General features: G+C 44.0%; 1 protein-coding gene across 1 annotated transcript; it reads left to right on the top strand.

Moving 5' to 3' along the window:
* Positions 1 to 9,506: 9,506 nt before the first annotated feature.
* Positions 9,507 to 20,902, top strand: VPS18 (VPS18 core subunit of CORVET and HOPS complexes). The gene is made up of 5 exons (XM_083513154.1): positions 9,507 to 9,782; positions 12,588 to 12,729; positions 13,808 to 13,899; positions 14,807 to 16,677; positions 17,836 to 20,902. The coding sequence occupies exons 1-5, from the start codon at positions 9,692 to 9,694 to the stop codon at positions 18,562 to 18,564; spliced, it is 2,925 nt and encodes a 974-aa protein (XP_083369280.1). The 5' UTR covers positions 9,507 to 9,691; the 3' UTR covers positions 18,565 to 20,902.
* Positions 20,903 to 25,019: the final 4,117 nt, after the last annotated feature.

Raw genomic sequence — 25,019 nt, forward strand, 5'->3', positions numbered from 1 at the left:
GCAGTCTTTCAAAAGGGTGTTTCCAGAGGTAGTGAGACGGGGAGGCAAGTGAGATGATTGCATTTCAGAACCCCTCCGCCCTCTTGGCCCAAACAGAAACAGCTATTGATTTATGCTGGGGATTTCTAAAGAGGATCAGGAGTGGTGGCTTTGGTCAACAAGCAGAGCGTAGCAACCTAAAGCAAACGAAGGGGAGCTGTGAGCTCTCCTATATCCTGCAAAGGCAGCATGGCAAGCAAACAGGTCTGACTTTCTGGAAGAGGTGAAATCTTGGGCTCATTTCATGCATATTTTCCTGGAGGAAACCCAGGTGGTCTCTTCCTCTTGCATTTGTTTCTGGGAGCCCTGTGACAAGCTGCATTCACGAAAACCAGCATCATCAATAAGCTTTAATATTCTACATATCTGGGAATAAGTCCCACTGAACTCTATTACCTCTGAGTGCACAGGCTGTAAGTAACTTATTCCTGTGTGTTGACATTAGCGTTCCCAGTGACACAATCACTGGTGCAGCAAATGCAGTCATTGCAATGAACTTGGCAGGCAAGGATTAGGAAAGCGAGAGATGAACACACCCATCCCGAAGTGCTCCTTGAGAAAGCTAATTTTCACCCTCCCCCCTCGCCCTTCTTCAGAACAATGGTTGTGGTAGCTTTCCCTAAGGATATTGCAACAAAATTTGATCTGTGCATGCTACCTGAGATTTGATCTGGCATAAGAGCCAGTGTGGTGTAGTGGTTAAGAGCGGTAGTCTCGTAATCTGGGGAACCGGGTTCGCATCTCTGCTCCTCCATGTGCAGCTGCTGGGTGACCTTGGGCTAGTGACACTTCTCTGAAGTCTCTCAGCCCCACTCACCTCACAGAGTGTTTGTTGTGGGGGAGGAAGGGAAAGGAGAATGTTAGCCGCTTAGAGACTCCTTAAAGGGAGTGAAAGGCGGGATATCAAATCCAAACTCTTCTTCTTCTTCTACCTCTTAGCACATCCTCTTCCTCCAAGCTCAGGGTTTATTAGCATGGAATCCATGCAAGACGCAGCTAATCCATACCAGGCAATACATAGAATCGTAGAATTGCAGAGTTGGAAGGGACCCTAAGTATCATCTAGTCCAACCCCCTCTGCAATGCAGCTGCTAACTCGAATAACTAAGAATAAAATTCTTAGGCCTCTTACTTCTATAGGAAAGTAGTGATGGGGATCAAACCTGCAGCTGTGGCATTGTCAGCACCATTCTCTAACCAACTGAGCTATCCAGTCCATTCAGTCCAGCTCTGGGTTCCCCACCTGTTTATACTGCGAATGTACTAAGCCATCTTGCCAGCAAGGAGATACCACCCAGATGGCTAGCAACAATGCCTGATCCACATCCCCTGCAAGAGGGAGGGAGCTATAGGAACATAAATGGACCCTGCTGGATCAGCCCAATGACCCATCTAGGGTAGCATCCTGTTCTCACAGATCATATTAATATTGTCGTTTGGAACAAAACTTTCCCTAGAAGCAGAGCCAGCTCCAGATTGGACAGAGTCTCCTCTGTTGTCCCTACTGATCTGTCATCTGGGCCACGATAGACTTATCTGACTGTGGTTGGCAACACTCAAGAGGCCTGTAAAGTGGCTGGGTTGAGCTACCCTGTTAATTTAAAAGGGTGTCTAGACCCAGCCACTTGGAGCGGCTTAGAGTGCCAGCCAGAAAAAAAAACGACGACTATAAGTTGGTCCCCGGGGCAGGTATCATCAGTGCTCAAGGATGCCAGGCCCTGCTGGCCCTGCTATACATTTGCCCCAGGTATAGCCCTCCAGATGTTGCTGGACTCCATCAGCCCCAGTCAGCCCAGCCGTCAGTCAGGGATGGTGGGAATTGAAGTCCGAGAACTCCATATTGGCCATTTCTGATTTAGCCACTTCTGCAGCATTGAGCCTTTCTTGCCACCATTGGCACAGCCCAGCTTCCTTCAGCACTCCGTGACTTCTGGCCAGCTGCCTGAGAGCGGCTGCTTGATTCTTCACTCACCTACCTCTTGAAATAATCACTCTTCATTTTCCTGACGGACTCCTGCTTTCTGCCTTAGTTATATGTTTCTGACAACGATTGCCTAGAATGACTTCTTCACCTCTGTGGGAATTGTGCAGTGTCTCAATGATCTTTAATCTGAGCAATTAATTTATTAGAAACAAACAACCCTGCTCCCACACGTTTCTTTCTCAGGCGTTATCTGGCTCCCAGCATCTAAAAATTACAGGTGCAGTTTCACTTCAACTAAAAAAAAAAAAAAAAAAGTAAAAAGCTTTTCAAACAATGGGACCTGACTTCAGCTAAGCGTTTTGTTTTTACAACCAGAGCATATCCTCACTCGGGAAAGGTGCACAGCTGATAGCTTTGGAAACTAAGGTCACATCCATGCCACACATTTAAAGCAAATGACTTCCTACAAAGAACCTTTGGAATTGTGATTTGTTAAGGGTCCTGGGTACTGTAGCTCTGTGAGGGGCAAACGGCAATTCCTAGAATCCTGGGAGCAGTAGTTTGTTGGGGGGGGTAGCATGGGTGTAGCCAGGATTTTTGTTTGGGGGGGAGGACTTTTTTGGAGGGGCAAAACTGATGTCATCGGTCAGTTAAGTATTTCTATTGTTTTACTTGACCTGGGAGGGCAGTTGCCCCCTGCCCCCCCCGGCTGCACCCATGGGGCATAGGTATTGTAGCTCTGTGAGGGCGAAAACTACAGTTCCCAGCATTCTTTGGGGGAAGCCATGTGCTTTCAATGCACTTTTAGTGCATGGTGTGGCTGTGAACTAAGACTTTGATCCTCCTGTGTACTTTTGTAAGTCCCACTGAATTCTGTGGAATTTCCTTCTGAGTAAACACGTACAGGACTGGGCTTTAAAACACTTTTATTCACAGTTTTGTACACATTATGGAATCTTTTGATCAATAGCAGTAAAGACATATTTAATGTAGCAATTAAAAAACCCTCTTCTTGTTAATTCCACAGCAACTGTGGAGGCTAACTGGTGTGACCAATCTAATGGTGGCATAAGATTTCATGGATTTTGTCAGATGCATGAAGCAGTCTCCTCTGCTGGCAGATTGTGTACATAGTTATTTAGTTAACTATGACATTTCTATCACCCCTTCCCTCCAGGGAGCTCAAGATGGTGCACATTGTTCTTCCCTATGTTATTTTCACAACAACCCTGCGAGGTAGGTTAGGCTGAGAGATTGTGACTGGCCCAGCGTCACCCAGTGAGCTTCATGGCTGAGTGGGAATTTGAGGCTCTCCTGAGTCCTAGTTCAGTTCTCGAACCACAACACCACACTGGCCCCACATACACATATATGAATCCCGAGAAAAGGTATTGTTTTAGGAACACTGGAGCCAAACAGCTACAAAATGCATGGGAAGAGAATGTTTGTGGCTTTTGCGACTCTGGAGGTGCACAAGCTAAAGGGAGGAGGAGCAGGAAAGTGTCTTGTGCTGAGTTACGTACAAGGTCTGCAAGGAAGATAAACCAAAGAAGAAAAACAAAAGGAAGAAGCTTGCAGTCATAATGGGGAATTTCCCCACTGTTCAGCGTAAGCACAAATCCTTGATAAGACATAAAGGTTTATTGCTTGTTGAGCAGAACGATGCTGCCCTGTTGAATTGACCTTGCGTAGTGTACTGGTAAAGAATGGAGGTGGATATAATGAAGTCAGTTGTGGGGAAATGGAAGGCAAATGAGAACTGGCTTCAGCTGAGCCTGAGGGCTGCCCTTGTCCCCACTATGTCTTGCGACATCACTCAGAGGGGCATCTGGGGGGGGGGGGAAGGATTCCAAGCTGCTTGTTATTCTTGTTTCAGGGAAAGAGGAGGTTGCCACACTGTGTGTGAGAGGAGGGGAAGGCAGGCAGGTCCAGGCCACATTTACACCGTACATTTAAAGTGTTCTGATACCACTTTAAACCATCATGGTTTCCCTCAAAGACTTCAGGAAACTGTAGTTTATTACAGGCGCTGAGAGTTGTTTGCTCATATTCCCCTCACAGAGCTACAATTCCCAGAGTGGTTTAACAATCAATCCCTCTTACAGGGAAGTCTATGAATTGTAGCTTTGTGAGAGGAAGGAGCCAGGTGTACCTCCTTTGGGAAGGAGCTCTAGAGATATGGGGCCACCACTGAAAAGACCTTGATGGTGGGCCTGCAGACAAGGCCCCCACAACTGACCTTTCTACTGGATAATTATTTGTGTGTTTAGGTGGTGGTTGTGTTTTTAAAAAATGCTTCACCCCAACCATCCAATACAAAAGCCACAGCTGCCGCCACGATACATGGTATCTCCTATTCCAAATTAAATTTGTTTTTCATTTGTCACACCAAGGAATAATATAAAGATGGTCTTCAAGTAGGCCTCCTTGGAGACTGAAACTTAGTACTGCAATTGAGGATATCTTAGCACAGGTCCCAGCTAGCCTAACTTGACAGACAGATAGACACTGGAACAAGCCCCCATTCCCCAAGTTCTCAATGAATGGTGGGTCTCAAAGTGATCTGGCTGAAGTCAACTGAAGTGTTGACATGCTTCAGAATCAGTGTGTGGCTCCTGAAGAGTCACAGCTCCTTAAATGGTTTGCTCTGCCACATCCTATGCTTGCAGTAGAAGCAAGCTTACTTGGAATCAGTGGTTGGATCCAGACTAAGTTAGGTGCACTTTGTTCCCACTGAAAGCTAGTTTGGATCCAACCCAATGGAACTAACTTCCAAATTAGGGAACATAGATTGCATCCTGTGTCCCACACACTGATAAAGAATGAAAGGTGTGTGGAGAAAGATCGGGATCCCTGCAGATGTGACTGTGGAGCCAGTAAAGTAAAAGGGATCTGGTGAAACCAAGATAGATCTTTCTGGAGATGAGCTATACACCTCCCTTGCCAATCACCTGCTTAATTATTATCTAATTAGTGAGAGAGCCAGCTAAAGCTGATTCATCAAGCGTCACTTTTGACAGCTCATCTCAGTCCAGTCGGGGGAAAGCCAACTCCCTAATTTCGACAGTGAAATAAATTTGCAGCATCGCTGCTTGATGGACATGATGAGAAAGGCCCAAGGTTAAAATGTAATGACCCACTGTACAGAACAGTAAATAGTGTGAAACTTTGTAAAGACTGTATGCTAGAGTTATGACTATTAACAAAATGGATGCTGTTGTGTTCTGTTAAAAGGGAATATTTGCCAGTTTGCTGGCTGATCCAAGGTCGGTTACTATTCCTAAAGCCCATTGTCACAGTTTTGACTAGAGAATGTGAATGCCATCTATTTATTTATTTATTTAATTTAAGAAGTCTGCGGCGTTGAGGTCCTATGTAAATTCCACAATCTGGGGACCACCACAAAAAAGACCCTATCTCTTGTGCTCACCAACAAAATCAGTCCTCCAGGTGGGCTCATGGGCAGGGATTCCTCCCCCTGCGAAGGGAGTGCAATGGATTCAAACTCTGAGGCTTTATAAAGATCCTCAGTGTATAGGCTGCTCTTATATTCTGTCATTATTTAGATTGCCTGCTATTCAAATAAAGCAACGCTGAACAGAATTAGACTTGAAATGTGCAGAGGGAATAACCTCTACATCACTGTTCAGTGTTCTCAAACTGTTGACTACTTAGATCTTTACAAGTTGCTTATTGAATTAAAGCAACAGGGGTTTTTTTAATGCTCCAGAAAAAACAACAACACATATATTAGTCTGATTGCCTTGGCTTATTCAGATGTAGGCCAGCATTTACCCACCAAACAGGTATTTGTTTGAGTTGTCTTTTTTCCTTGATACTTTTCAGATGTGTCTTTTTAAAAATAAATCTTTGTTGCCACCTAGTGGACAAAACCAGCTACGCTGAATCCAGTGACATTCACAAACACGTAAACCCCATTTAACACAGTGGGACTTGCTTCTAAGACTACACAAGCCCATTTCATCAGAGGAACGAAGACCTCTTATGCATGTCGCCTCAGAAATGTGCCCCACTACCTTAAAAAATGCTTAATCCCAGATAAGTGCATTGCAGTCTTAATCTGTGGTAGCTCTTTGAGGTGGAAACAATATGATGTGATCTGCAACAAGCTTAAGTTTATAACATTTTATCAGCCCAGCTATGAGCGACAACATTCATTTATTTAAAATGTTTTGTGCTACCTTTGATCAAGAAGTAAATCAGGGTGGAGTACAACATATGTAAGAACAGGACAATACATGAAATATCATACAACAATGAATAAAAATGACCAACACTGTGCATAATGCATTTTAAAATGCCATAAATGTCTTCCAGTGGCATATACAGTAAAACCTTCAACTAAAAGCCCGGGAAAACAGGACTTTTAAAAACTTCCCCAAAAACCTGAAATGAAGGAGGCAGCCATAATATTTATTGGAAGGAAATTCCATAAAGTGGACACCATTCATGGAATTCTACTCAATATTGATCCTCTGATGTATAGTTAGCAGAGTAAAAACTTAAACATGTTGCAGGATTCCAAAAAATAGACCAGAAGCAATTGTACAGTACTTCATCCAGCAGAGCTGTACTGCTACTGAAGGCAAATGAGCACAATGGTCACAAATCCAATACGTTCAGGATTGGCACTGTCCATAAGAAGTCCAGTTGCAGCAGACTTAACTGAAACTTACAATAACTTATAATAAGTCAAAACCTTAACACTAAGCATACTATGTACAGAACACCACACCAGAAGGAAAAAGATAGAAAGAGAATGTGAAACCCAGGCTCCTTCTGGCCTTACTTTTATGGTCAACGTGACTGAAAAGAAGGCAGAACCAATCAGCTGTACTCAGCTTCTCTGAAGGAATAACCCAAACATCATGAACCTTCTGCTTGTTTCTTTCACACAGAGAAGCTTCCAGAACCCTCTTGAATTAATTAGAAGAGGAAAGATCTCTACACATCAGATCAAGACTTTCTCACTAAGAAATACAAACTGACAGCACCACCACTGAGAAGACCCTACCTCTAGTAGCCACAAATCTAAATTAATCTTAAAGGTTGACACACAAGTTAGGCTTCCAAAGTCCATTTTAATAACCTGGACTCAAACTATTTATGGACTTAAATGTCAGAACCAGCACTTTGAATTGGCCCTGGAAACACACTGGCAACTAGTGCAACTGATATCGGAGCTGTGTGATGTGGTTGAACCGTCTCACCCCAAGAAGGGCTCAAGCAGCCCTATTTTGTATGAGCTGATGTTGCTGAGTAGTCTTCAAAGTCGGCCCCACTAAGAGTGCATTACAGTAGGCCAGCATGGATGCAGCTACCACATCCATGACTGAGGCTAGGTCTGTTTTCCCAAGATTGTAGCTGTCACGCTAACTGAAGTTGGGGGGAAAGCACTCTTATCTGCCCCCATGTGGGCTTCCAGGCAGCTCCAATTCCAGAAGGATCCCCAACCAACAATTTGGTGCTTTGGATAGGTGTGTGGGTCCAGCACCAGATCACTCCATCCAGATCAGTTGATTTCCTCACCCACAGCACCTCCGTTTGAAGCTGACAGTGAGGCAGCTGATTTTGGAGCAGCAAATTGTTAGCATTTCCCCCCCTACTGCCAAGGAAGGGGAAGCCACACTTGTGGGATTTCAGGAGTCAAAACTGGAGGGGTGGGGCAGCTGCTGCACTGTCTCAGGCAGCAAAATGTTTTCATCCAGCTCAGAGTGATGCTGAACATATTATTCATCTACAGATGTGCCACAGACAAAGCTGTTCATACGCTGTGCTCTGTGAGTATGAAAGAAGATACAGTAAAGCATTTTAATCACCCTGTGGAAAGAGAGCTGCTTCTTTCTCCCCTCAGGCGCTTAGTACCAGCTTACTTGTCTTGTTCTCAAGCCCCTCTTGGGAGCACTGGAGCCAGCTGGGCTTTCAAGTACCGACTTTCCCCAGCGGCTAATTTCAGTCCATGGAAAAATAATAATGTTACAAATAGGCTTTTAAAAGGAGTTTAGTACTGGGCCTTCTTATTTGATAAAAAGTTTTAAAAAGAAACCAGGAGGATGTTCCCTAGCTGCTTCTACCAATGTAAACAACACAATCCTACACATGTATCCAGAAATTCAATTAATTCCTTTCAATGAATTGATTTAAATAAAGCTTAGTCCCAGGTAAGTGGATATAGGATTGAAACAAGTTCAGCTGAGCTCAGCAGGGCTTGTCTCTGAGTAGCCATTTAGGTCCACATATGTAAATAAGGGATTGAAAATGACGTTCAGTGATTGGATAGTTACAGAAAATGGTTACTGTTGCATTGTAGTGGAGCTCTATATAAGCAGGCTAGCTGAACCCTTCAGTTCAGTTCTGGCCTGTGAATAAACAAGGGCTGTTTGAAGAATTGCTGTGTCGTCTGATATGTTCACCCACAACTTAACAGACTGGATGAGCGCCAATACCCTAGGAAGATGGAAGCACTGTAGGTTGGTAGTTCCTATGTTCGGGAAATTAGCTAGCTCCCTGTTCTGGGTGGGGTGCACTCCCTCAAGTACAGGCTTGGAGTCTGATGGTGCTCCTGGATCCACCTGTCCCTGGAAACTCAGGTGGCCTCAGGAGTTAGGAGTGCCTATTACAGTACCAGCAACATCTGGTACATCAACAATAGCTATTCTTTGACAGGGGTGGTCATGTATTGGTAACCTCAAGACTCAATTACGGCAATGTGCTCTATGTGGGGCTACGTGGAAAACACTGCAGACGGACTATCACCAGCACATTACTCCAGAGCTCAGGGGTCTGCACTGACTGCCCACATGCTACCAGTTCAAGGTTCTTGCATGCATTTATAAGGCACTTAACAATTTGGCTCCAGCATACTTCAAGGACGTCCAATCCCTTGTATTCATGCCCGATCACTGAAGTCTTCAGGGAGCCACTGTTAGCTGTCCCTGTGGCTCTGATGCCCAGCTTGCATCAACCAAGTGCTGTGTGTTCAGTATTGCAGAACTTTTCAAATTTGATTGCACAGTTTAACTGATTTTTATTTTTTGTACTGCATCTTTGTAAACTACACAAGAGACTTTTGTAGTTAAGTGATTGATATATATATATATATATATATATCAATCTCAATGTGTGTGTGTTTAAATAAATAATTTTAAAAATCCACCGAACGATTGCAAAAAGGTCCAAGTTTGTGCGCCTAGAAACACATTACCGCGATTTAATAACCTCCTGCCAGCCCTTTTAATGTTTTTTTATATTGCAAAACTACCCTGTGATCCTCGGATGAAGGGTAGTACAGAAATTTAATTGGTAATAATAATAGTAGTAAAGCTAAACGTTCACTCCGCGTCAAACACAGGCCCTCATGCATAGGGAGAACATTTCATATTTTTTCTGGATTTATTACTCTTTCTAAAAACACACACAACTGTCCTAAGCCCTCCCCTCCTGCGCCTAGAAAGTCGGGCGACGCAAGAGAAGCTGCCCACTGAACTCTCTTGCCTGCGCTCCCTTCTCTATGGTCGGGATTTCGACCCGGAAACAGGAAGCGCAGCCTGCGCTCGCGGGTCTCGTCAGCTGATCGGAGCAGGAGGAGGCGGTGGTGGGAGAGAAGGAGAGGGCCGAGCCGAGCCTCTTGGCGGTCTCTGGGGACCGGAGCCAAGGAGGTGCTGCGGCGGCGGCTTGGAAGAGCTTTCCGGGCAGGCTGGAGCAGCCATGGCTTCCATTCTGGACCAGTACGTGGACTCGCTTTCGCACTCGGCTTCCTCGCAGCAGAACCGCGCCAGCCTGGGCATCCCGCACACGGGTAGGAGGACGGGAAGCAGAATCCATTCATTAGTGCACTTGAGTCTCTTCTTTCAAGCAGCGTGTCTTTCGGCTCTTTCTGCCTCCTCCTCTCTGCTAGGAGTTGAATGCACATTCTCCCAATGCCCCCTTCCATGGGCGTAGCCAAGGGGGGGGGGCAGGGAGGGGCAGCTGCTATCCCCTCAAAAATAAATAAAAATGCATAGCAAACTGTGGTTCTGCCTCCCCCCCAACTAAAGGCCTGCCCTCCAACAAAAATACTGGATACGCCCATGCGCCCTTCGCTTTTAAGGCCGCTCTTTCCCGAGTAAGCAGCCATAGGCTCTATTGAGCGATCAGAATTCTAATTCTTCTGGATCCCTCGCCGGTGTGGCAAAACATTTTCCTGCCTTCCCTCCTGTTTGTTCCTCTCAGATCAAAACCCCACCGCTTCTGCTTCTTTCTCAGTTCACAATGGAGGCAATTTATCTCTTCAAAATGTTTATATCCCATTCTCCTACCTGAGTAGGGGCCTCAGAGAGGTTTACAGCAAATCTAAAACATGATTAGAACTTTGAAATAATTATGTTTGTGTGCCACCACACAAAAATGAAGCAGAAGTAATTGGTAAGCAGTACCATGAACGTCCTATTCTTGCTGTCCGAAGGCATTTGAAGATGTTTATATCTGGAATTTCATAGTCTAGAAGATGCTACTGGGGTAGAAATTCAGTCCTGTGTCACTGTGTGCTAGGATGTACAACAGCATCTTCTGTGCTGGTTGCAACCCACAGGTAGATCTGTGGGGGAAGAGATGGTCTCCTACGGAGAGTCTCAACAGAACAGAAATGATAGTTGAAAAAAGGAGCCCACAGCTGACCTCTTGTTATACTCTGTCATACAATTTTTATTTTTTGTGTCACTCCCATTTGAATGAAAAGCAAACGGAATCTGCGGTTATCTAGATGCCGTCCTATTTTAACACAGGTTGTGATTTGAGGGTAACCTTAAAGCAGGGTCAAAATATAGAAGACAGCTGCCATAGTGCCGTTCTGTGTTTCAGTTCAGTGCTAATGGAACTTTCCCATCCCAGAATATAGTAAAGGAACTCTTTGGGAAGAACTGAGGCAAGTGGAACAGCATAGGTCAATGCTGCAAAGAATGAAGCTGGATGATCTGGAACATTTGCTTTAGTCCGTGTCAGTTCTTCCAAGTACATGTTACTTGTGAACATTTTCCCAGGCTTGTATTGCTGCTTATATAAATTCCTTTGGCATCAGGGTTCTCCGCCCCCACATTTGCTTCCAGTGAATCTGATATTAATTAACTTGGGAAGGGACCCGCAACTGCTCATCCCATTTTTGTCATCCACCCTGAGGTGATATGGGCAGATCTTGTTTAAAGGGTTTTCTGGTGTTCTGCAGTCTTACAATAAATGTGAGTCTAGGAAAAATGGGTGTCTTTGAAGGACAGATGTGGTCCAAAAGCTTTGATACTATCTGTTTGTGGATGAGAAAAAAATGGCTCCATTTATGTGTTGTTCTATGAGGATGTCACACTATTTTCCAGTTCAGTGGAAAACTATGCTTTTCTCCTTGATCTTGAAAAGAGACATATTTACCTTGGAAAGGTTTCAAAAGTTCTTGAAACTACACATTTTTAAGTTTCCCAAGCAGAAGGCTGTGTATCTGTGTAGTAAAATAACATCCTTGAATATTTGTATGAATGAAGATTCTGCATCTTTCTGTATTGGCCAGTGCAATTTGCTGTCAACTATCGTTTGCGGAAACTAGTGAGATGAAAGCCCTAACAAATGTGGTTAAATGTGTTTAGTGAAATTGTTTGCAGCTGTCATTAGCGTGTGTGTTGTAACTTCCTGCATTTAACGGAACACTTTTAAAATGGAAAGTGAACCAGAAGGAAAGGGATATATATTTTGGAAAGCACATTAGATTCATTTCCACTTTGAGTCATCATCTTTTATGTATGGTAGCTGTAGATTGATTGAGAGATTATAATGTTACAGCACAAGGCTGTGCATGTCTGCTTGGAAACAAGTTGCATCTTTATTCTCAATATTTCCAGATTAATATCTTTTAACACTGAGATTCTTATAATAGTCTTTGTTTAACCTTCTCCGCAGTCTGCTTTTGTATGCATTTTTTATTCATTCATTCATTTTACTTGTATGCCACTTTGCCAAAAAAAACCCAACCATGCTCAAAGTGGCTTACAACAAATAAATGGATGCATTTCAAACACATACTAAGAAAAACAATTTCATATTAACAAAGCAGGCATTTCATAACATAGCAAAAAAGCAATTAAAATAACATATCAAACAACCACATTCCAATACAATAAATATATCAAGATTACTTAAATAACTGTAAAAATAACAAGGGAGCTTCACAGTTTCACCGTAGTCCTAGAAGTACCCCTTGCATGATGTTTAATTTTATTTTCAGTGCATACATTTTGCAAACCTGTTTGCATTATTGTGTGCTGGTCATTCTTTTCTGGTTTATTCATGGATTATATAAAGCAACTGACTCTTCCTAGAGCTCTTTGGTGTTTCTCTGTTCTTCTGGCCCACTCTGCTGGCATGAGGATGGGCACTCTGCACATGCCTCAACAGGAATAAATTAATGTTTCTCTTTATTTCATTTGGCACAAAGGACAGTTAACTGTTTTCAATAAATGCAGTGTATGTAATTGGATCACTTTTCCATGTCTAGTAAGTGCATGGCAGTTGAGGGTTTATACACAGGATTGTGCTGCAGTTTGATTTCAATTTTAAAAAACCTAACTCTTTCCTTTTTTTTAAGGGTATGTGAATGCTCGCCTAGAAAAAGAGACCCCAATTTTTAACAAACAGCGGATTGATTTCAACCCCCCTGAAAAGATTAATAGCCTGGTTGTCTCTTCAAACCAGCTGTGTATGAGTCTTGGAAAAGACATCATTTTTAGGTATGTGCAGTCCTTTGTTATCCTGTTTGAAATTTCATAGGGTGTGGGAAGGATGAAAGAAGAACATGATGCTGAATTCTTCCCTCCTATTATTAATCAATTTATTAGACACTTTCTACTAAAAAAAAAATCCCAACATAAAATTACAAACAATATAAAAATATACATGAATTGAAAGCAGAGATAAAGTCAACCCACAACTGTGTCAGTACAATTCTAAAAGCGACCCACACAACCCCAAGGAAAATACATGTATCATAATTGGCACAAAGTAAATCCCTTAAATGTCCATCAAAACCTAAGGATGTTAACAGTCAGGTGTCTGGGAGAAGAGGAGAGTCTTTATCTAGTGCCAAAATGATGTCGATGTCTGTGTTTGGTGGACTTTCCACATTCCACAAAATGGGGTCCATAACTGAGAAGGTCCTTTTTCTTGTCACCACCCTCAGAGGCACATGGCTAAGGGCCTCATATGACAACCTCAGGGTCTGGACCCACTACTTTACACAACTTGTGACATACTGGGATTCAGTTTTATTTAACTGGCCCTCATTGAGCCCATTATGTTGACCAGAGAGTGGCCCAGCCCCTTCACCTGACTCAAGTGACTTGGAGAAAAAGATCTGAGTGTTGTCAGCATACCAATGACACCTAACTCCCAAATATTTGCTCTCCCAGCAACTTTATACAGATGTTAGATAGCATGGAGGACAGCATAGAACCCCGCAGTACCTCACAGAGTAATGGCAGCAGGGCAGATCAGAAGTTGCCCAGTGCCATCTTCTGGAACTCATGCTGTAGGTAGGAAGAGAACCACAACAGCACAATGCTCCCATCTCACAGAGGCAGTCTCATAATATACCATGGTTGTTGATAACAGAAGCTGTTGAGAGATCCAGCATAATTAACATCTAGATGGGGACATCAGGAACAGAACATCAGTCAGGGCAACTGAGGCTGTTCCAGTCCCAAATCCCAGCCTGAATGATAATTCTGCCCAGCAGCAAAGTTTCTGCTAGTCCCACCCAATCCCGCCCCCTGATTTTAAACCATTTGCTTTCTTTCCCCTTTTATGTAGGCTTGACCTGGCCAAGGCAGATGAGCCTAACCAGGTAGAGCTTGGACGAAAGGATGAAGCCAGAGTTCACAAGCTCTTTTTGGACCACACAGGTGAGGCAAGAAGAGGAGGTGCAAAGTGCTCTGGCATCTTCAGTAAATGCCACAAACATTATGTTACGGGGTTTGTTTGTTTGTTTGTTTGTTTGCATGCAATATAAATGTTTCTGTCTAGAAAAGCCATCCCTAGTTCACTCCATATAGAGTATTAACAAAATATATTTTTCTCCCTTACGGAATTTTTTGTAAAGTGCACATTCATGTGAAAAAACACATTTGCAGTAGCCTCTGTTATTCTTTCTTCTTTTACCTATATTTTTGGTCAGACCATCCTGTAAGGGTATTCCTTCAGTACACTTTTTGCTGATTAAATGTGGTCATAGCACAGTGATGATATTCAGACCTGGATGTCCACATGTCATTATCTTAAGATTTATCACAGCGGCACTGCAGCTTGTATGGTTTCTGTCTTCTCAAAATAAACTGATCTTTGAGTGAAGCTGGTAATGTTGAAGAATGTGTTTCTGTTAACTGAAATAAGGTAAAGTAATGTGTTAGCTGATATCTTAGTAAGGGTTTAAAAAATATACAAAATTGTAGCAAATTTGACATCTACTGACACCAAAGAAGCCAAATTCTAAATCACATTTATGCATGGTTATGAGTGTTCTCATTTGGATGGAAACAATGAAGGCAAGTAGGAGATTCCTGAAGAATAATCAGGATTTTTAATGGCCTTCCTGTCTAAATGTGTATGACAGATAATGTTATAGTGTTATGCTAGGTATTTAATGATAAGACAAATATGATGTGGAGGAGGGGAGTTGAATATTTTGTGCTTGTCAAATCTATTTCTAGAACCTTCTGAAAACTTTAGGCACCAGAAGATGTGTCTAAGGAGAGGTATTTTGCTATGATCCTCTGTTTTCATCTTTGTTGCGGTGTCCCTTTTTTACTACAGGTTCTCACCTTATCATTGCCCTGAACACCAGTGAGTGCCTCTATTTGAACCGAAGTGCTCAGAAGGTGCGGATCCTGTCACGCTGGAAAGGTCATTTGATTGAAAGTGTGGGCTGGAACAAGTTCCTTGGCTCGGAGATGAACACGGGCCCCATTTTGGTGGGAACATCCCAAGGCCAGATATACGAGGCTGAGGTCTCGGTCAGTGAAGGCAGTCTCTTCGGCACTAACCCTGACCAGTATTTCCGCCAGATCTATAACCTAGAAGAGGAGGCAGGACCTGCCCCAGTCTGCTGCCTCGAGATAGAACGAGGAATTGATGGGAAGTGCTTTATCATTGCCACTACTCGTAAGAGGCTTTTCCAGTTTGTTGGCAAGATTCCAGAGGGATCTGAACAGCAAGCCTTTGGAGCGATATTTAGCATGCCTGCAGATCACCTGCCTGGCTTCCGCGAGTTTCCAGCTAGCCTTGGCTACAGCGAAATTGCATTTTATACTCCTAAGCTTCGCTCCACCCCCAGTGCTTTTGCTTGGATGATGGGCAACGGTGTCCTGTACGGATCGCTGGACTACGGACGTCCCGACTCTATTCTTAGCGATGAGCAGGTCTGGGAATATCCATCTGACGTAGACGCGGTAGCCAACAAACCCATGAATATAGTGCTCACGCAGTTTCATTTTCTGCTGCTGTTTCCCGACAGAGTGAAGGCTGTGTGTACCCTGAATGGGCAAGTTGTCTTCCAGGATGTGTTCTTGGAAAAGTTTGGCTCGCTGAAGCGTATGATCAAAGACCCCGCGTTTGGCCAAATCTGGATCCACACAGAAAAGGCCGTGTTTCGATACAACGTGCAGCGAGAGTCCCGTGACGTGTGGAAGATGTATACGAACATCAACAAGTTTGATCTGGCTAAAGAGTACTGCAAGGACCGGCCCGAGTGCTTGGATATTGTGCTGGCCAAGGAGGCCGAATATTGCTTCCAGAACAAGAGATACCTGGATAGTGCAAAGTGTTACGCATTGACTCAAAATTACTTTGAGGAGATTGCGCTTAAATTTATCGAAGCCAAGCAGGAAGAGGCGCTGATGGAGTTTCTGATTAAGAAACTGGCTGGCTTGAAGCCTTCGGAAAAGACTCAGACAACCCTGCTGACCACGTGGCTGACGGAGCTGTACTTAAACCGCCTTGGAGTCCTGGAAGCAGACGCATCCAAACGGGACCTCTACGAGAAGACCCGGGACAAGTTCCGCAGCTTCTTGGGCAGCCCCAAAAACAAAGACTGCCTGTTCAACAACCGAGCAACCATTCACGAGCTGCTGGCGAGCCATGGGGACACGGAACACATGGTGTACTTTGCCGTCATAATGCACGACTACGAACGGGTGATAGCCCATTACTGCCAACATGAGAATTACAACGAAGCGCTGGAAGTCCTGTCCAAAATCAGGGATGACGTTCTCTTCTACAAGTTTTCTCCAGTCTTGATCCAGCACATCCCCAAGAAGCTGGTGGATGCTTGGATCGAAATGGGGAAGAAGCTGGATGCCAAGAACCTCATCCCTGCCCTTGTCAACTACAGCCAGAGTGGGAGCACCGAGCAGATCAACGAAGCCATTCGATACATGGAGTTCTGTGTGAGTGAACTGAAGGAGACTCAGCAGGCCATTCACAATTACCTCTTGTCGCTCTATGCTCTGTGTCGCCCTGACTCGCTGTTGTCGTATCTGGAACGCGCTGGAACCTATGCCGACAACATCCACTATGACCTGAAGTACGCACTTCGGCTCTGTGCAGAACACGGCCACCACCGGGCTTGTGTCCACGTGTACAAAGTTATGGAGATGTACGAGGAAGCTGTGGATCTCGCTTTGCAGGTAGGGGAACAATGACCCTGTTCATTTATGCACTTGAAAACGCATTAGATTTATTTTAAGGCTTGAAAGGATTGTGGAAGTTTTGGTGTAGACAGAAGACCTGGGAAACACTGTTGTTGTATTCATTGTCTGGAAAGCAAGAGTCTGTTAGTACAGCGTTGTCTAAGGGAATAATTGCATTGCTGGCTTGGTTGGGTGTTCTTTTTAGCAGCAGCTAGCAGTTGTTTGGGGGGAAACTCACAAGAAGCTTATGGTTATCTGTCCCAGCACCTGGCATTTTGATCACCTTGATCTGTGTTCCCCTGGTGGAAGACTCCAAGCCTTTCATCCGTGGAGAGACATGAGTTTGATATAACCCACTGTCTGTACTTCTTCCATTTCGTTTCCCTCTGACTTCACTGCTTAGAATTCCCTCTCCTGGCCATGTGTATATGAGGCACTTCTTGTGGTTCCCCATGCCCCTAAGGTTCAGTCAGCCTTTATTAGGGACTGAGCCCTTAGCATGGCAGGTCCTGCCCTGTGAAACTCCCTGCCAGTAGAGGCTCAGCAGGAACCACCCCTGTCTTCACTGTCTTTCAGACAAGCGTTTGAAATATGAATTCATCAACATGTTCCTCTTTAAGGTGCCATATGACTCTTGTTCTCACGGGCAATTAATGAAAGCATCCAGTAACCTCCGTTTTGTAAGGAGAGCATCCAAATGGTCTTCTACATTATTAATTCTCTCTGTGTTAATATTAATAATAATAATAATAATAATAATAATAATAATAATAATAATAACAACTTTTAAAATTATTTATACCTTGCCCATCTGGTTGGGCTTCCCCAGCCATGTTGGTTAAGAGCAAAAAGTGTGTCCCATGGGGAAATGCAACTCCTTTTGAATTTTTCTGTCTTGTTTCAACTCTGGATAGATGAGTTTTCAAAATGATCCCTGACCACTGAAAGCAGCAACCGAAAACAACATCAAGATTTGGTTGGGGGAGATGCGACACATCATCTTCCTCTTGTTACCTTTATTTTTATGTAACTATGTCTGGTTCCTCTTACCAGTGTCTTTCCTTTGCCAACTGTGTATTTAGTGACAGGAGAGAGGGGTAAATGGTGACTAGTTCCTCATCTTTCTTTCCTTCCTTTTTGCTTTGTTCTTCCCAGGTGGATGTAGATATGGCAAAGTCCTGTGCAGACCTCCCTGAAGACGATGAGGAGCTGAGGAAGAAGCTTTGGCTGAAGATCGCGCGACATGTTGTCCAGGAAGAGAAGGATGTCAAGAAGGCCATGGCCTGCCTTTCCAGCTGCAACCTGCTGAAGATTGAAGATGTCCTGCCGTTCTTTCCAGACTTTGTCACCATCGATCACTTCAAGGAAGCCATCTGCAACTCTCTAGAGGCCTACAACAAGCACATAGAGGAGTTGAAGACGGAGATGGAGGAAGCCACACAGAGTGCCAAAAGGATCCGGGAAGACATTCAGGAAATGAGGAACAAATATGGCTCTGTGGAACCCCAGGAGAAATGTGCGGCATGTGACTTCCCGCTCCTGAACCGCCCCTTCTACCTCTTCCTTTGTGGGCACATGTTCCACTACGATTGCCTTCTGCAGGCAGTTTATCCAAACTTGCCTGCCTACAAGCAGGCTAAACTGGAAGACCTTCAAAAGAAGCTCTCGGCCACAAGCCAGCCCTCCAAATCCCACCACCGGCCTAAGGACACCGATACTTCTAGCCAAGGAAAGGGACAGTTAAGCCGTGAGCAGATGAAAGCTGACATTGATGATATTGTGGCAGCTGAATGTGTGTATTGTGGAGAGCTGATGATCCGGTCCATTGACAAGCCTTTCATTGATCCACAGAGGTATGAAGAGGAGATGCAGAGCTGGCTGTAAGACTGACATGTTCCTGCCTGTACTGGAGCATGAAACTGCCCTCAGAGAGAGCATGAGGCTTGGCAGCTAACCACCAGGCACCTTAGGCATGTGAGCTCAATGGGGATTTGAAAAAGTATTATGCGAGTCTCATAATCTGTAAGTTAGTGGGGCAAAGTGGGGTGTCAGTAAAGGTCATTGCTACTAAGGCAATTATATTGAAGCTCTACAAAGCACTCTTAACAGCTGCCTACACAAGGCTTCTTCAGAGACATCCTTAATATGAATTCTAAATGGATGTTTTTCTTGCTGAGAGGTAACCAAACAGTACCACTTGTGTTACCATATCTGGATTACGCCCATCTTTCTATAAAGAATTGGGCCGTGGTGGGGATACACTTGTATTGTTTTCAAATCTGGAGCATCTCCTGCTGTTTTTCTTGGTCGCAAGACTGAGATCGCGTTCTGTGTCAGAAATATAAAAGGAGAAAATGTGCATGAAGTCCTGTTCCGGACACACGTCCATTGTCTTAATATGGCAGGCATAGGCAAACTCGGCCCTCCAGATGTTTTGGGACTACAACTCCCGTCATCCCTAGCAAACAGGACCAGTGGTCAGGGATGATGGGAATTGTAGTCCTAAAACATCTGGAAGGCCGAGTTTGCCTATAATATGGCATAAAAGCTTCACTTTTAGGCAAAGCAATTCCATGTAAAATGCTACATTTTTATTTTTCTCTTTTGAGGTTGTGTTGTTCTTTTCCTCCTTAGTTTTCTGAAAGCTTATGTCAGGTAGCTGCAAATTGTTAACATTCTGTAAGATTTCTTCATTTTGTTCACAGTATGCAGGGGAAAAAATTATGGCACTCTGACTTGATAGCATTTGTGCAGGTCTAAGATGTTCCATGCTAGTTTTGTTGCCTTTTTATTTTTTACACTCTCTCATTTGAATGTTCACACTGCCCCTAATTATAGCAGCACCTGGCCATTCCTGGTCTTAACAGCTGTACACTATTAGCTGCACATTTTTGTGGACTGATATTAAAACATAGAATTGGAAACTCGCATGTCGCCAACAGCAAATCCATCCTGAAGCTGGAGCAGGACAGTTCAGGATTCACATCCTTAAATGACCATAGAAAAATGGTGTGGTTGGAACAACTGTTGGATGTAAGGTGAAAGGTACTTTTCCTCCCTCCCTCTTTAAAGGCAATAGTGTAATGATGTGGAATAGACTTTAGGTCACAAGGAAAGCCAGCTAAGGGACTCAAAGTTTAAATCATGTCAAAGGTACTATGTAACTAGAACTATATTTCCTCTTGGTTCTAGTCTCCTCCCCCCCTTTTTTTACATTCTTTATTATTCTGTAAAATGTGGCAAAATAGAACTACATTTGGGATACAAGGTTTCTAGTTCCTTATGATTTTTCCTGGAAATATCCCAGCTTCTTTATAAAAGCAACCCACAGAACCATCGGAATGTCTGATGCAATTATTTTGTGGCATTATTATCATAATCATTTTTAGACTGCCCTACTTTAAGAAACCATTCAGCACATACAAAGGGTGGAAATTTGAAGTCTTGTATGACCTACGAAACAAAAGGGATTATATAGTGACAGAAGTCAGTAGGAAGCCACCACTCATTCTTTCCAGGTACCATACAAACTGCGACAATCACAAAACAATGGTTTTGTTTGTTTTCCCGTTGGTTTAAGATACAAGTAACTGACATGGAGATGTTCCATAATTAAATCCATGCTAAGAAAACCTGCATTTATAAAAGAGTTGAGAGAAACATTCCTCTCTTTACCAATACAGTATGGAGGTACGAATACCAAATGATGGAAATGAAGGGGGCTAAATTTGTTACTCAGAATTCGGCTTGTCGTCAGACACTTCAGCATCATCTTCCTTAGCATCTTCTTGCTTAGATTCATCTTTTTCCTTTGCTCCTTTCTTCCCTTTGGCTGCCTTTCAGTCCTCTCTCATCATTTGCTCCTTTTTCTTTATCAGGTGCTTCTTTTGGGGGCTTTGACTCTGTTTAGGTGGGTGGGGGCAGGCTTAGCAGATAATCTAGCCGATCGTCTTAGTGGTGCCTCCATTTCCTCACCTGCAGTTGCCGCCTTTCTTTTGGGCAGAGTTAAACCTTAATAGATGCAACCAAACAGCATGAATGGGGAGCCCAGGATGGGTCTAGGCTGTGACTGATCCACTCGCTCTTCGTTCTGGTTATGAATTACCTTTAATAATGAGCAAGGTTATGTCTGAACTAGAGGGTTTCTACGGTGAAGTTGCTTCTAAGGATGTGCCTCAGTTGTTATTTTTTAAATGCACATTAAACTTTTCTGAAATGGTCACCTGGCTTTTGAGGTTTTTGTTGGATGCTTGGAATATGCGTGTGGCTGCCTGCTTCTGGTGTGATGAGGCTGTGGAGCACCTGAGTGTCTCATTAGTTTCAATTAAAAATATTATTTACTACATGGACACTAAAAGTAATATGTGACACAGAAACAGGAATTGTTCATGGGGAAACTCAAATGTTATTATAAACTTTCTAGAATTGTGTACAATGATGCTTAGCGTTTCCTGCTGACCATGTTCATTATCAATATTAAAGATGGATTTCTTCTTGAGGTCAGTGGTAGCCTTCAACGTGCCAAATCCAATTTCTATTTGAGTCAGACTTGTGCAATTATGTGCCATCCACACTTACCGTAGTTTTCGCTCCATAACATGCATTTTTTTCCTCCTAGAAAGTAAGGGGAAATGTCTGTGCGTGTTACGGAGCGAATGCTTCTCTCCTCCGTGGTTTCCAACGGGAGAAGAGCCGCTGAATGGGGAGGAGAGAGGGACAGAGTGCCTGCTTCTTTAAAGGAGCAAAGCGAGAGGGGAGAGGAGCCACTTACACGAGTGTAAGCGGCTCCTGTCCGGTTGGCTCCTTTAAAGCAAGAAGGTTCTGCTTCTCTCCCTCCTCCCCACTCAGCAGCTCTTCTCCCGCTTTGCTGGAAATAGCAGGAAAGATTTTCAGCTCGCTAAGGGGGAGGGGGAGGGAGAGAAGCAGAGCCTGCTTGCTTTAAAGGAGCAAAGCGGGAGAGGAGCCACTTACACGAGTGTAAGCGGCTCCTGTCCGGTTGGCTCCTTTAAAGCAAGCTGGCTCTCTGTATCTCTCTCCTCCCGCTTTGCTGGAAATAGCAGGAAAGATTTTCAGTCTCCTCCCGCTTTGCTTTTCAGCTCGCTAAGGGCGGGAGAAGGAGGGAAAGAAGCAGAACCTGCTTGCTTTAAAGGAGCCTACCGGACAGGAACCACTTACATGAGTGTAAGCAGCTCCTGTCCGGTAGGCTCCTTTAAAGCAAGCAGGCTCTCTGTCCCTCCAGCAAAGTTTTCCAGCTCGCTAAGGGGGGGGGGAGGAGGGAGAGAAGCAGAGCCTGCTCCACGCGTGCTTCTTGTCCCTTGAGTCCTTTTCCTTCCCTCCCCACTTAAAACGTGGTTACAAAGCACAGATCCACATGGATCCTCAGGATTTTTGCACTGGGTCACCCCAAATTCACCATCAGATCACATAGCGTGTCCATGGCTACAGTTTGCACCAAAAAAATCACGCACCCAGTGTTACGTGGGGCTGCAGTGGTGCAAAAACATGGTTACAAACATGGATCCACATGGATCCTCAGGATTTTTGCATTGGGCTACCCCAAACTCACCGTCAGATCACATGTCTGTGGCCACAGCATGAACTACAAAAATCATACATCCACTGTTTCGTTTAGAATATTTTTTTTTCTTGTTTTCCTCCTCTAAAAACTACATGCGTGTTATGGTCAGGTGCGTGTTATCGAGCGAAAAATATGGTACATTTTGCCCCACTCTTTACAGACACAGGTCTGTGCTTTAAAGCTGTGTGTCCAAGTGCGCGCGCGTGCACACACACACACACACCTTTTAAAGCTCTGGAGCTTTCTCCACAAAAACCTGCTCTTTAAAGCTGCATCGGAATAAACTGTTATTGGGGATGCATTGTCATCTAGATATGCTGAGAGCCTAGGTTGTCACCATGAGATGCTGGGAGTAAACATCCTGGTGTGTGGCTTCCCTTGGCCTTTTGGGTTTTTTGGTCAGGGCATAAGCTACAAGATTGTGTCACTAAAACACACACTAATTTTAGTTGGGATTTTTGAAATCTAGCTATGATGTTTTTGTTTTGTGTTTTTGTATTTTGGTGTTGTGAATCAGTACATAGAAGCCGCCTTAACACTGAGTCAGACCATGGGTCCACCCAGATCAGCATTGCCTGCTCTGGCTGGCAGCAGCTCTTCCGGGTTTCAGACAGTCCAAGTCCTACCTGGAGGTGCCATAGATTGAACCTGAAACCTTTCCAGAGATTGAACCTGAAACCTTTGACTGTGCCATTAAACCATAACCCGTTTCCACAGCTATAGCCTTTCCTCAAGAACAGCAAAAGGAAGAAAATGAAAGATGATACAGTACAAATGGTACAAATGGTGCTTACAGTAATCATGTCAGCTGACATTATTGTAAGACTGATATATAAACACCCAAAGATATACAGAAGAACCTTGCTAGATCAGGCCAAGGACCCATCAAGTCCAGCACCCACTTCTTACAATGGCCAGCCGGATGCCTTTCTCTCTAGATTTATTGTTTCTTGATGAGAGTGTTTGGACCACTGACAGGTGCTATCCTTTTCTGTAATATCTGTGTCATATGGTGACCAACAAAGAAACCTCACACTCCAAAGCAAATTTTGTTACGCAGTTGTTTAAAGTTTTTTGTTTTTTTTAAAGCCATATTTCTGTTAAGCCAGCTAAACAATAACTGGAAATATATGAAATTCTAATTTTATATAATGTAATTGTTGAAACCGTTCTAGTTCAAGAATTCAATAATAATAATAATAATAATAATAATTTATTTTTTATACCCCGCCCATCTGGCTGGGTTTCCAACCGAATATTAAAAACAATACAGCATCAAACATTAAAAACTTCCCTAAACAGGGCCACCTTCAGTTGTCTTTTAAAAGTAAAATAGTTGCTTATTGCCTTTGACATCTGCTGAGAGGGCGTTCCACAGGGCAGGCGCCACTACCTGGTTCCCTGTAACTTCACTTCTCGCAGCGAGGGAACCGCCAGAAGGCCCTCGGCGCTGGCATGATCGGTCTGGACAAGGGGGCTAATCTGCCACTCACTTTGCGTTTATCCAGAACAACTAGGTTTCTCTACTCCCACCCCCATCTTCTAAAAATGCTAAGCTGAAGTAAGAGTAAAAACTCTGGGACCAGCCACTAGATGCCACTGTTTTGTCAAAGACCGAGAAAAGGGTTTACTTAAAAACAAATTGATACTGATTATAAAGCAGAGGTTTCAGTTGTATGCAAATAATTAATTTCACGTGTAAAGTCCTGTGGATTTGTGGATCAATAATTTATTCCAATAGCAACTGCAAGAACAAAGTCTTTTATGTCCACAAGGGTAGCCTTGGCCAAATTAATTTCTCCACATAGCCTATCTCAGTTATGACATTAGGTTGGTGTTTTGAGCCTTGGAGAGATTACTAATGCTGTAAACCTGTGCAACCCTGTATAGGTGTGCATCCATTTAAGTGCTTCATAGTTTGTTGGTTCGAGATCATGATGGGAAGCAAACAGAACCTGTTGGTCAGTTTGTCTTCTGAGTTTTGCAGTAATATTAATTAATATTAATGGTCACCAGCATATAGATGAGTACATTTTGAAATGCTTCTCTCGCTTCAGCCCATTGCTGCTTCTGATTTCAGACGCTCATTGGATACTGTTGATACCTGAGCAAAGATGCAGGCGCAGCTTATCAGCTCTTGTAGGGTCTTTGCCCATCTTCAGTTACCTTCTACAGAAGCAGCGAACCAAATCTGGCAGCCTCGGCCTCTGAACCTGACCAAGATGATCTGAAATAGCTTGTGCCTGCTGGATGAGGTTTGCGCCATCTCCGAAAACACCCTTGCTGCTGAATAGGCTGCCGGTGCCTTGCAAAGCTTGCTGCCTGGGTAGGCTTTAAGAGAAGTGTGTAATGTTACACCCTCCTCGTTCCACTGTTGAGGCTGAAAGTGCATATACAATGACCTGCCTCAGCACAAGGCCTGTTTGTGACCCCACTCTCAGCCCTGCTTCTGCCTGCCAGATGTTACTCCCCGCTTCCTCTCTGTTGCTTCCCCTCCAAAGCAGGCTCGCGGACCGATCACGTCTCCCCCACCCTCAGCATCAACCCTCCTTCTCCGCCCCCCCCCGGGCCCTTCCTCCACTCGCTGCATCGGTAAAGAAATGCCAGCACTATCACGTTCCGCTCCTGCATCAATGTTTAATATGGGAAGAGCAGGTGGAGGAGAGAGTGAAACTCACCGAAATTGGACTTGGGAAGCAGAGAAGAAAAGAAGGAAATAATTCTGAAAGGGGTGTGACTGATAGGGGAGGCCTGCTGGTTT

Source organism: Podarcis liolepis, assembly GCF_965112155.1.
Source record: "Podarcis liolepis genome assembly, chromosome: 1".
In the NCBI taxonomy this organism is placed as follows: domain Eukaryota; kingdom Metazoa; phylum Chordata; class Lepidosauria; order Squamata; family Lacertidae; genus Podarcis; species Podarcis liolepis.